We start from the raw sequence: 13,341 nt of genomic DNA on the forward strand, positions 1-13,341 counted from the left end.
TCTTTTCTGGGTTTTTTCTGTGCAGAAGTTATCAAGTGTTTGAGCTTTTTTCTTGATCTTCTTGTTTATTTCTTGATTGGCCTTGAGTGACATCATTATGTTTTATGTGCTGCCAGAAGGCTGAGTAAGGCAATCTGACTCTCTTTGTATGGAGTTAGGGAGCAATTTTTTGCCTCCGGCTACTTTGTGAATCTCTTGGTTTCTCTGGGGACCCTCGTGGGGTCTCTGGTCTAGCTGTTTTCAGAGTCGATCCTCCGTGTTCCTAGCCAGCTGCCCAGAGCTTGGGACTTGGCCCACGCTTGCTCTTCCACCTGAGATTTTCCCCTGAGTCTGAGTGTGCTGGGTGCTGCTGCTGCCTCTCTCAACCCCCTTCTCGTGTCCAAGGTCTTAATTTTCCAGCCTTCTTGGTTCTCTGGTCTAGCTGTTTTCAGGGTCAAGCCCCATGGTCCTAGCTGGCTGCCCAGAGCCCGGAACTTGGCCCATGCTTGCTCCTCCACCTAAGATTTTCCCCCCGAGTCTGAGTGAGCTGGGCACTGCTGCTGCCTCTCTCCACCTCATTCCCATGTCCAAGATCTGAGTTTTCCAATGACCTGGGATCTCAGGTCTTGCTGCTCTCAGGGGCAAGCTCCTAGTAGTGCCAGCTAGCTGCCTAGGGGCTAGATTTTGTGCCCCCACTAGCTCTAACTCTGGAGCACAGCCTCTGACTCTGGTACTGGGTAGGGGAGGGTTGATCTGCTTGCATTTTTATGGGAGCTATTTCCCCCCCTTATAGCATGGAAGTGCCCAGATCCCACATACCTTTGATACTGTGCCCTATTGTGGGGTCTCTTCTTTCATCTGGATTTTGTTTTCTTGTCCTTTCGATATATGCTGTATCGGTTGGTAAGGAGAGAAAGTGGCCCAGCTTCTACTTAGCCACCACCATCTGAACTCAGAAGAATCTCCCTCAGATTCTTTTATGTAGAAGCTTCTAAATCTTACGTTATCCTCACTGTGGGTCCACAATATTTGAATTGTTTCTTTTTGGCTGCTTGCAATATTTTCTTTTTGACCTGGGAGTTCTGAAATTTGATATTTCTGGGAATTTTCCTTTTGGGATCTCTTTGGGATCAGGAGGTGATTGGTGGATTCTTTCAGTTTCTGTTTTGTCTTGTGGTTCTGGAATATTAGAATAGTTTTTCTTGAGAGACGATGTCTGAGCTCTTTTTAAAAAATCATGGCTTTCAAGTAGTTCAATAATTCTTAGATTATTTCTCCTGGCTTTATATTCCAGGTCAATTGTTTTGTCCAATGAGATATTTCACATTTTCTTTTTTTTTTTTTTTTTTTTCTTTTTCAGTTTTTTGGCTTTGTTTGAATTGTTTCTGAATGACTTGTGTTGTCATTAGCTTCTATTTACTCAATTCTAATTTTTTAGGTATGATTTTTTTTGAATGAGCTTTTGTACCTCCTTTTCCATTTGGCCAATTCTACTTTGTAAATAGTTCTTTTCTTCAGTGATTTTGTGTGATTTTTTCATATAGCCAATTCTGCCTTTTTAAGAAGTTCTTCTCTTGATTTCATTTTTTTTTTGTATATATTTTTCCATTTGGTCAATTCTGCCTTTTTAAGAAGTTCTTCTCTTGATTGCATTTTTTTTTTCCGTATATATTTTTCCATTTGGTCAATTCTGCTTTTTAAAGAAGCTCTTCCCTTCATTGGATTTTTGTACCTCTTTTACCAATTGACCAATTTTTTAAGGTATTAAATTTCTTCAGTATTTTTCGTTCCTCTTTTGCCAAGCTGTTGACTCTTTTTCATGATTTTCCTGTCTCATTTCTTTCCCCAATTTTTCTTTTACCTCTTATTTGATTTTTAAAATCCTTTTTGAGATCCTTCTTTAATTCTTTTTGGGCTTGAGATTACTCATTTTTCTTGGAGGTTTTGGATGTAGCAGTATTGCTTTTGTTCTTCTGAATTTGTGTTTTGGTCTTCCTTATAACCAGGATAACTTTCTATGTCGAGTTTCTTTTTTTTTTGCTCATTTTCCAGACTTTGTGTTTTCTTTTAATTTGAAAAACTGTTAAAAGTTGGGCTTTGTGACTATGGTGAAGGGAGCATGGTTCTAAGCTTTAGATTCTTTGTGCAGTTGCTGCACAAGTAGAGCTGCCTTCAGTTCTTCCAATGTGGCATATTATAAGGAAGAGGAGCTTTGTTTTATACTCTTTTGGCCTGGGCTCCCCTCAATTTCATCAATTATAAAATAATAATAATAGCACCTCCCTCACAGAATTGTCGTAAAAATAAGAGAATATTTATAAACTGCTTAGCACAATTGACTAGCACATAGTAACATATATTTATTTTCTTCCCTTTCTGGATGTGATGTGGATGTACATCCAGAAGAAAAGATCAAAGGAAAGTGATTAGATAGGAGGAAAATCAAGAGAAAGTAGTATGTCAGAAACTAGTGAATGGTCAAGACAGATGAGGATTGAGAAAAGGAATTGGATTTTACATTTGAGATCCTTGATAATATGGAGAGCCAGTATCATTTGAATGATGTCTGAAGCCAGATGGCAGTGTTTAGAATGAAGAAGAAAGTAAGTAGACACTATTTATATGTGGTTTTCACAAGGAATTTAGCTAACAAGAGGAAGAGAACTATAGAATGATGGCTAATGTGGATGGTCAAATCTAGTGGAGTAGGGAGACATATGATGGTATTTGGAGGCATTAGGGAAAGAGAGAATGATAGTGGGAGGATTCTTCGGGAAAAGATTGGATTAAAGGAGTCAATAGGTTTGCCCAGGAATTTAGAATTATGCCCAAAGGCCTTTAAAAGAATACATATCCTGTGATCTAGCAATATCACTATGAGGTTTGTATCCCAATATCCCAAAGAGATAAAAAAAAATTGGGATGGATCTTTTTGTACAAAAATATTTATAGCTATGCTTTTTGTGGTGGCTTTCCAATTTTTTCCAAAGGTCTAATGATGAAAAATGTCCGTGTCCAGAGAAAGAATCAATGGAGTCTGAATGTAGATCAAAGAATAATATTAAAAACTTTATTTTTCATGTTTTTGGGGGAAGGAGGTCTGTTTTCTTTGTAACATGGCTAATTTGTTGTTTTGCATAATTTCATATGTATAATCTGTACCCAACTGATTGCCTTCTCAAGTAGTGGGGAAAGGAGAGAACAAAGGAGAGATTTGGGGACTCAATTAAAAAATAATATTAAAAATGTTATAAGTAATTGAGAAATTTAATGAAATGAATAAAAATATATTGGGATTAAAAATGATTGAAGGTGTTGGTTTTAGAGAAACCTGGGGAAATTGTATGAACTCATGTAGAGTGAAATGAACAGAACTAGAAGAATAACATACAATGACAACAGTAAAGTACAGACAGGGAATTTTAAAAGACTTGGCAACTATGATGCGCATAATATGATTCCAGAGGACTAATGATAAAGCATTTTACTCATCTCCTTATAGAAAGGAAACAGACAGTGCAAAATGCATTGTGTTTTGTTTGGGTTTTTTTTTGACATAGCCAATGAGAAAATTTATTTTGCTTTACATTTTTGTAACAAGTTTTCTTTTATCTTTTTTTCTATTCTGAGAGAAGGGTAGGAGGAAAAGGTTTGATTTTTCTTTTTTTGATAGAGAAATTCTAATTAAAAGAAACTGGAAAGTTAAAACAGTATTATAGGTCTAATGGTATTTTAAAGCATGTGCTGGTTCAAATTCAGAATTGGGAAACTACTATAGAATTTGTATTCTTTTTAATTGCACCTTCCAGATTTGTTTGGGTAATTACAAAATTATCATAGACATCATCAAAGTCTAATATTTATAAGGTTCTCTACAGTGGCAAATTGAAAATAGGCATAGACTTAAATTTTACTTCATATTCTGTCTTCTGTTAAAGTTTCTCCTCGGTATAGAAGGATTATCAGATCAGTTCACCTATTTTGTTTTTTAAAGTCAGTATTTTTCTATTCTGACATAACAACCCCATTTTTGAGGCTAGAGATAGTTTCATTTTTGTCTTTATATCCTTAGTACCTACAACTAAACTAGTACAGTGTCTGGTGCTTTGAATGCTTGTTGATTGATACAGCCACTTTACATAGAAAGTTTTATGCTTCTAAAAATGCTTTTACATTTTCATTTAGTTTAGGAAGTTGGACAAGTAATATTTAACTTGCATATATAGATGAAGAAACTGACCCAGAAATTGTAGCTTTCTCAAAGCTATGTTCATTTTAAGTTTCTCGAGGCCCGAACTATATTTGATTAATCTTTGTTATACTTTACAACAGCCAGCACAATGGCAGTGTGTAAATAGAAATTAGCTCTATCCCATTAATAGTCAAAAATCTACTCAACCCAGGCGTGCTAATGATGTCACTCCCACCTCCCTTAGTGGGGAGGGGAGACGAGTTACCCAACCGTGACAAAAAGTAACAAATCAAGAATAAGGGACTGCCCTTTGGGCAGTCCAAATCAATGTAGAAACTGCCATTTGTCCATTTGAATTAGAGGTGGACCACAGGAAGTGATGAAAGACACATTCTCTTTAAGTAAGTTAGTGAACTTCCTGTGAGGGCAGTCCCCGTCTGGAACTAGAGGAAGAAGCATCTCCTGAGACCACAGACAGCTTATGCTCTGTATTGTCACGTGGGTAAGTTAGGCTGGCTTCCTTGGCCTAGCTGGGCCAATTCTAAACTCTGCCTATCCGGCTGTTGGGCCTTGCGGCTTACAGCTTCATTTATTTAGACCTCTAACCTCCCTCTTCTCTTTATCCCTACTTACCTTCCTGATTGTAAATAAACTCTTCAACCCGATGCTGACTTGGGTCTGATTTAATTACGGAATCAACTTGAATTGTTGATTCCTGGCGGCCACATAATTTTAATATATAGCTAATAACTAAATTTTAATTCTTACAGCAGCAATGTGTACATGTATGTGTCTGTATAATATAGGCATTGGAACTGAAGGCAGAAATTTGAAAACAAGGTTTATGACAGATAAGCAGAGGAAGAGAAGGGGGTGTGCTTGTTAGGAGCAGAAGGAGCAAATTTTTCTTTAAACCGTTTAAGTATTATTACTACTATTACTGCTTGCTTGTCTACTTTAAAACTTACTTTCAATCTTGTGACTTAAACTACTCTGCCTTAAATAATTCCCTTATTGCCATCTTTGTTTATAGCCTAGCTGGATGTGGAAGGTAAGGACCTTTTGAAATTTCTTCTTTTTGAATCATACTACTTAATTATCTTACTCAGCTCTAGAGACTACTAAATTACATACCAGATTTAGTCAGAGAGAAATTTTTCTTTAGATTTGTGCTTCATAATCTGGCTGATGCTATTAATCCTTTGCATGAATAAGAGGGAAGGAAATTGGTTGTAAGAAGCTGGATAGAATTCTTATTCATTCTGAAATTAGGGCTTTAGTTTTGCTTTGTTATTCTTTAAAAGTAAAAGAAAAGGAAGGAGGAACAATCAATAGATGATAAATAACAATATAAGAAACAAAACTACTAATGATGGAGAATTGGCATCCCAGAAGAAGAAAGAAAATAAAATCATCTAGAAATACATTTCAGAGTAAAGGTATTTTATTTGAGCAACAACATGATAGAATCATAAGAATGTTGGATTTGGAGTCAGGAGAGAACTTGGTTTAAATTCTGCTTTTGTATGATTATGAAAAAGTAATTTCATTTCTGTCTCATTCATAAAATGGGAGTAATTCCCATTGTAGTGCTCATTTAGAGTTGTCATTAAGATCAAATGAGAATCCATGTAAAGTATTTTGCAAACCTTAAAGTGCTATACAGCTATCAGCTGCTGTTACTTTCTTGCAAAGGGGTGATGAACTCAAGGCGATAGTCACATTTTGGAATGGTCAACGTTGGCATTTGGTTTTTTTTTTTTGTATATTTATTATAAAGATTTTGTGTGGGTTTTTTTTTTTTGTTTGTTTGTTTGTTTGTTTTGAACCCTTACCTTCCGTCTTGGAGTCAATGCTGTGTATTGGCTCCAAGGCAGAAGAATAGTGTAAGGCTAGGCAAATAGGGGTCAAGTGACTTGCCCAGGGTCACACAGCTGGGAAGTGTCTGAGGTCAAATTTGAACCTAGGACCTCCCATCTCTAGGCCTGGTTCTCAATCCACTGAGCTACCTAGCTGCCCCTTGTGTGTGTGTTTTTTTTTGTTTTGTTTTGTTTTTTTTTAATGGAGGGGAGAACTTAGGGAGAATGAGATCTGGTTTAGTCATAAAATTACTAAAAATTAATTTTAATTAATGGGAATATAGTGAAGAGGTTTTTTTTAAGATACACAGAAAACAACAGGAAGAAAGCAGCCAGTAGGTTATACTTTTTTTTTTCTGTTTTCTGTTGTAATGCTCATATTTGATGTTCAAATTCAGAATTCAAAAAATCAGAAATTACTTTACTTTAAGTTATGTACTTTAGTGCCATCTATATCCCCTGAATTTCTGAGGATATCTCTGTTTTATAAACACAATATGATCAGTGTTGATCTTGAATTCATAAGAAAGAATTTATTATATTTACTGAAAGCAAGAAACCATATACTACATTTTAGGTTTTAATAAAAATAGTTAAGACAAAGCCTTGATGCTTAAAGGATTAGAAAATATAACTTGTATAGAACACTAATTCCCTGTACAGTCTAGGTAACTTTTTTTAAAAATCAGATTAAGTTAAATGTCTGGCAGAGAAGTGGACTAGGGAAGGGGAAAGGATGGATTTGGTGAAGCTGTTGCAGTTCTTTTAATTGCTTTTTGAAATTTCTTGTACCGTAGTTCCTGCTTATTCTAGGATTCTTATATTGGTTAGGCTGAGAAGAGAGGTTATGCTAGATGAATTAAATACTTTTTATTCTCTTCCTTCTGTACTAGAGAACTGGCATTAAGATTGAGAGTTAAGACATTAAGATACTTAACAAAAACTAAATGAATATAGTAGGCAGGTTCAGCTAGGTTCTGAGGATAATAAATGGAAGGAACTATAAAGTATAAGAGCTCATTGGTTACAATTTTTGTATTTTCTTCTCCTTTAGTCTCAGGAAAATAATCTTAGGGAAAGCAGGAAAGTTTTAGATCAATGCTTCCTTATTGATGATTTTCTTTTTCCTATTTCCTGTTGTACTCTTGCCATTTCCCCCTTATTGTTCTGTTTTAAAGGTATAGATAGAGAGATATTCGTGAAATGGCTTTCTGTTGTCATTGAGACAGTCCAAAATTTGATAGAGAAGTGAATTCACGTTAGGTCAGTGATGGCAAATCTTTTAGAAATTCAGTGCCCAAACTGCAACCTTCACACAGCATGTGAGCCTCCTGCTTAACAGACTGGGGAGGAGAGGAAGGAAGCACTCCCATTGGGCTGCTGGGCAGATGATGGGAGAAATGTCTTCAGATGCTTGTGGAGAGGGGGAGCAGAACATCCTCCTCAGGCATACATTCCAAAGGCTCACCAACAGAGCCTTAGGGGAATAGGGATAGTCAAGGTAGTAGGATATGCCTGGGAGAGGGGTCTTTTGTATCATGATCTAATTTCTTACTAGTATATGACAGGTAAAAACTGTTTTGGGGAAGTTCTAGGAATGTAGTAGTCAATAAAATAAATAATTTTGTTAGACATGGTCATTTCCAGTATTTGGATAAATATCTAAGGTACCCTGGATCTTGAACCTTAAACCAAAGCACAGAATTAGAGAAAGAAATGTTGTAGGGAGAAAATAAAATTGGAGGACATTTGTTGCCATGTTGTTTAAAATAGTTATAAATATACAACAACCTTGTTCATCCTGGCAATCAATGTATTTGTCTCAGGCCTCCTTTTTTTCCCCTTTTAGATGAATTCTGAAGAGATGAATTGTTTTTGATAATTTATCTGACCAAGAATGAACAGTAAGCAAGAGATGTCTCTGGCCATTATCCTTGTCAAAAAATCCACATTCTAAAGTTCATAAGCTTTACTTTTATAGAAAGCACCACAGATTTTTTTTTTATTCAGAGGTCATCTTTGCTTCATTTTATGAAGTTTTTTCTTTTAGAATTTTTATTGATATCTTTTGTTTTTATATTACCCACTTTCCCCAATATATCCTCCTCCTAGAATGTCATCCCTTCTAATGGAAATGAAAAAGTTAAGTTCAGTAAAACTAACCAATAGATCAACCAAGTCTGACAAGAATATATAGTATTCTTTATTTCTGCAAAGAAGGGAGGGAATTGTCATTACTATTTTTAATTAGTATGATTAGCTAGTTTTTTTTCAAACCAGCACATTAGTCAATGAATTATGGAAGTGAAGAGAGAAGAGTAGCTAATACAAGCAGACACGCTAGCAATTGGTAGAAAGTGGTACCTGACAATAAGGAGAAGATACAAAAACTTTTTTAAAAAAGATAGAGAACTCTCTTAATCATAATAATTCAAGGCCACTTAATATAGGATCATTCAGCCTTACATAGCTCAAGTGATTCCCTGAAGTATCAGAAGAAAAGATATTGGGAAATAGGAAATACTTATTAAGCGCCTACTATGTACCTGTTCACTGCTAAGCTCTGGAAATACAAAGAAAAGTAAAAGATTGTTGCTGCTCTAAGTAGCTTATACCCTAATGGGAAAGACAAGTAAACAAGATAAATTGAAAATAATAGAATAAAGACACTAGAAAGGCTTTCTTTAAATGGTAAGATTTGACAGAAACCAGGAAGCAAGAGAACATTCCAAGCATAGGAGCTGGGAGATAGTGTCATGTTTGAGGAATAATAGGGAGGTCAGTGTCATTGGATCATATAATAGAGATTGGGGTGGAGGGTGTTATATGGTTATAAAATGTAAAAAGACTGGAAAGATGGGGCAGATTATGAAGAACTTTAAAAAAATTATTTCTCAATTGCATGTGAAAACATTTCCACATTCATTTTTTTTAAATGAATTCTAAATTCTCTCCTTCCCTTTTCCCTTCCTTAACACAGTAAGCAATTTAATATAGGTTTTATATAAATATATATATGCAATCATAGAAAATATATTTCCATATTAGTCATGTTATAAAAGAAAATACAGACCAAAATAAAAGAGAAATATAAAAAAACAAAGTGAAAAATAGCATGCTCGAATCTATTGTCAGACTCTATCAGTTCTCTGGAGATGAGACTTTTCATCATGAGTCCTTTGGAATTGTCACTCAGATCATTGTATTGATGAGAATAGTTGTCATGTTGTCACTATGTACAATGTTCTCTTGATTCTTCTTACTTTACTTTTCATCAGTTCATGTAAGTCTTTCCAGGTTTTTCTGAAATCATCCTGCTTTTCATTTCTTACAGCATAGTAGTATTCCATCACAATTTGTTCAGCAATTCCCATGTTGATGGACATCCCCTTGATTTCCAGTTCTTTGCCACTACAAAAAGAGCTGCTATAATTAAAGTTTGTACAAATAGGTCCTTTTCCCTTTTGAAAAAAATTTTTCTTTGGGCAGACCTAGTGGTGGTATTGCCAGGTCAAAGGGGTATGCACAGGTTAGTTCCAAATGGCCCTCCAGAATGGTTGGATCGCTCACAACTCCATTAGCAGTGCATTATGTCTCAATTTTCCCACATCCCTTCCAATATATCATCATTTTACTTTTTGGACATATTAGCCAATTTGATAGACATGAGATGGTATCTGAGAGTTGTTTGAATTTGCATTTCTCTAATCAGTAGTGATTTAGAGTATTTTTTCAAATGATTACTGTAGATAGCTATGGTTTCTTCATCTGAAAACTTTCTGTTCCTATCCTCTGACCATTTATCAATTGGAGAATGACTTATATTCTTTTAAATTTAACTCCACTATCTGCATTTGAGATTGAGACTTTTATCAGAGACACTTGCTATAAAAAACTTCCCCCAATTTCTGCTTTCCTTATGAAGGGATTTAAATGCCAGAGCATGTTATATTTGATCTAGGAGTTAATAGGGAACTACTGGAGTTTTATTGAGTAGAGGGGTGACATGGTCAGACTTGCTCTTTGGGAAGATCATTTTGACAGCTGAGTTGAAGATGGATTAGATGAGAGACTTGTGTCAGAGAGGAAATTCAACAGGATATTGCAGTAATTCAGGTGGGAAGTGATGAGGGCCTGCATCAGAATGGTGGCAGTGTCTGGAAAGAAGCCTTGACAGCAGTTTGATTATGGGAGATAAGAGATAGTGAGAAGGCAAGGATGACCTAGAACTGGGTGGCTGAGAGAGGATGGTGGCGGTAGAGAAGTTAGGAACAAAAGGGGGTATTTGGGGGAAAAGATAAAGAGTTCAGTTTTCAACATGTTGAGTTTAAGATTTCTATAAGGATATTCTGTTTGGGATATCCAGTAGGCAATTGAAAATGTGAGACTGAAAGTCAGTTGAGAAGGTTTAGTAAATTGATTGGAGAATTCTCCTTGTAGTGATGATAATTGGTTCTGTTGGGTGTTAATGAGATGTTGAAGTAAAATAATTTAGAGAAAGAAAGGAAAAAGGCTTTTTATCTCATTATAGCCTGAGGACAGAAACCACATAAAACATTATGACTTACACCCCAAGTAGAAAGTTTTGGTACTTAAAAAGGCCTAAATCCTTAGCTTTTTTTAAAAAAAAAAAACAACTTATCTGAATTATTAATTCCAAGAATTTTGGTGGAAAACAGTAAAATAGGCCCTTATCTATACTTTTAGGCATAGCTGTGTATGAGACTTGTAGAATAGTAGACATGCAACTCTAAAAGTGTTGCATGTTTACTTGTCGGGGAAATTATGGACTAGTTTCAAAGTATCAAGGGGTATGGTTATAGAATTTAGGATGAAGCAAATATTTCAATGTGCTTCATGAGTTCTAGAAATACATAAGCAACATAGTTTATAAAACAGTTTTGCATGTAACAGTAAAGATTTAAGAGGGATGTGGATAAAGGAAAGGTATGGATTATGAAAGGAGGACTTAAAGGATTTCAGTATGTTCAATTAAGATCCTTTTTGTTATGAGACCTATAATTTCTTCTGTAATATAACAAAAAATTATGCAAAACTTGAATTGCTATTGCTCTTTTGTAGAAACGACTGCAAAAAGAATTATTGGCTTTGCAAAATGACCCTCCTCCAGGGATGACTTTGAATGAAAAGAGTGTTCAGAATTCAATTACACAGTAAGTACTTTATTTTTAAAACTTTATTTGATCTTATTTTTAGTAGCCAGGCTAATTGCAAGGATATTTTTCAAATAGAGGTATTCTAATATGTTCTTGATGTGTTGAAATTAAGTGATCTACATCTTACATTAGACCAGTTTGGTTAATCGGTAGCAAGTAAAATTATCTTTAAAGGAAAGGTGGTATCAATGATATGTAAATTTTTGTCTTATGTAAAAGAATAGGTTTTTTATATACTGTTTACATATCTCAGTAACAGTAAGACTAGTTAGGAGAAACTTTTAAAACAAGACAAATCCATAAGAACAAATGGAATTATCAGCATTTCATATGAGTGTCATTTAATGAAATTAATTATGTTTGATTAGCAAAATTCTATTAACATGAACCATCTGACAAGATAAGTTGTTTATATCCAGAATCAGACTTTTGTTAAAATGGGAATCTACTTGTCATAGATGATAATGAAGAGAATATAGCAGATAGTTGATCAAAGTTTAGCATGGAGTGTAACTATGAAGAGTGGAAATCAAGAGAAAAAAAAGACAATTTTAAGCATACATTTTGAGCACAGATAAAGATTATAAAATGTAATAGTAGAAACTTGTATATGCCCCAAAGCCATCTCATTTGGTACCTTGTATAAGACAGTCTGCAATTTTGATAGCAGTGATATGGCCCAGTGTTGCACTAGAGGCAAAAGATATACATTTGAATTGCCTTTCTGCCACTTAATAGTTGACCTTGGGAAAGTAAATTTATTTATTTTTTAATCTTTGGGGCTTCAGTTATTTCAACACATAACATTGAGCTAATTTAACCTGAAGGCAAATGGCTACTTAATTATTGGATACTAGAGTTTTAGAGTTAGAAGGAGCCTTTGAGCATATCTGGTCTCTTTTCATAGACAAGAGCTTTCTTCCCATAGGTTAGACTGCTGGCAAGTTAGCAGAATGGGGATTACAGCCCAGTTTTATTTTCCCAACCATCGCTTAGTTTACATGTTATCTTCAAGATCTGATTTTTACGTTAGTATCATTGAGTAACTACAATTTGTACACTGTGCCCTTTCACAGCAGCACACTTTAAGTGGAAACCATTCAAGGTTAAAGAACTTTGTGTGTAAGGACACTGTACCCTTGACTTGCAGGAAGATATAGGTTAATGCTTCCCTAAAGCAAACAGTATGATTTATGGGTACATGGGTAGAATAGGAACTTTTCAGGCTTTGGTGAATAGGAACCAGAGTAATTTTTTTAAACCACAGGTTCATGCAAAAGTTTTCCTCACATGGAGGTCATAGAGCAAGAAGGGAGTTAGGAGAAAATATTTATCTAGTGCAATGTCTGCATTTTAGAGAAGAGGAAACTTAAGGTGTAGAGAAGCTATAACTTGCTTAAGGTCAATGTAGCTAGTTAATTAGAAAGCCAAGTATAGAACATTGGTCTCCTAGCTTCTAGTTCTCTGCCTTTCTTTGAATGATTCTTTTGCAAAAAAAGTCACTATTGAAAACAGCCAAGTAAGTAGCATAATTTATGAGATCCTTTGTAGTTAACTCCTTTTGAGTGACCACTGTACTCTAAAGCCAAAGAATATCCTTATCCTAAGTGCTATAGTGCCTTAATTGTTTGCTTTTAGAAAATTTCTTAATTGTCCCCTGAAGGAAGTCCTATTGCTCTGTGGGAGGTGAGATAGTAGAGAGCAACTATGATTTCTTCCTTGCCATCTCTTTGTACCCCCAGTTTAAAGATCATAATGCCAAAAAGAACATTAAAAGACTTTCATGCAGTCTTCTGATTTTATAGATGACAACATAATTTATGTAGACTAAGTTATAAAGTATTTTCCTTAGAACAAGGTTATTGAAAACTTTGGGACACAGAAAAGTAATCTGTCCAGTTCAAACATTTATTAAATACTGGCTATGTACAAGGGTACTGTATTAGGTTGTGGATGCAAGGATAAAACCAAAATAGTCCTGACTTCTAAAGAGTTTATATTGTGCTGTCCTTTAGCTGTCACTTTTAGTTTGTGGGTAGATTGAGAACTAGAATCTAGCTTTTAGGCCTCTTTTTAATTTTGCTTATTACAATTCCAACATGCATGTACTTTTTATTCTTAATGAGAGAACTCC

The 13,341-nt window shown here is 35.1% G+C and overlaps 1 protein-coding gene across 1 annotated transcript in view; it reads left to right on the forward strand.

The window, feature by feature from the left end:
- The window catches only part of UBE2W (ubiquitin conjugating enzyme E2 W), a 90,163-nt gene that overhangs the window by 36,142 nt on the left and 40,680 nt on the right, over positions 1 to 13,341 (forward strand). Inside the window, 1 exon segment of the mRNA XM_044682487.1 lies at positions 11,090 to 11,204. Coding sequence (XP_044538422.1) covers positions 11,090 to 11,204 — 115 coding nt within the window.

Source organism: Gracilinanus agilis, chromosome 1 (genome assembly GCF_016433145.1).
Source record: "Gracilinanus agilis isolate LMUSP501 chromosome 1, AgileGrace, whole genome shotgun sequence".
Lineage (NCBI taxonomy): Eukaryota > Metazoa > Chordata > Mammalia > Didelphimorphia > Didelphidae > Gracilinanus > Gracilinanus agilis.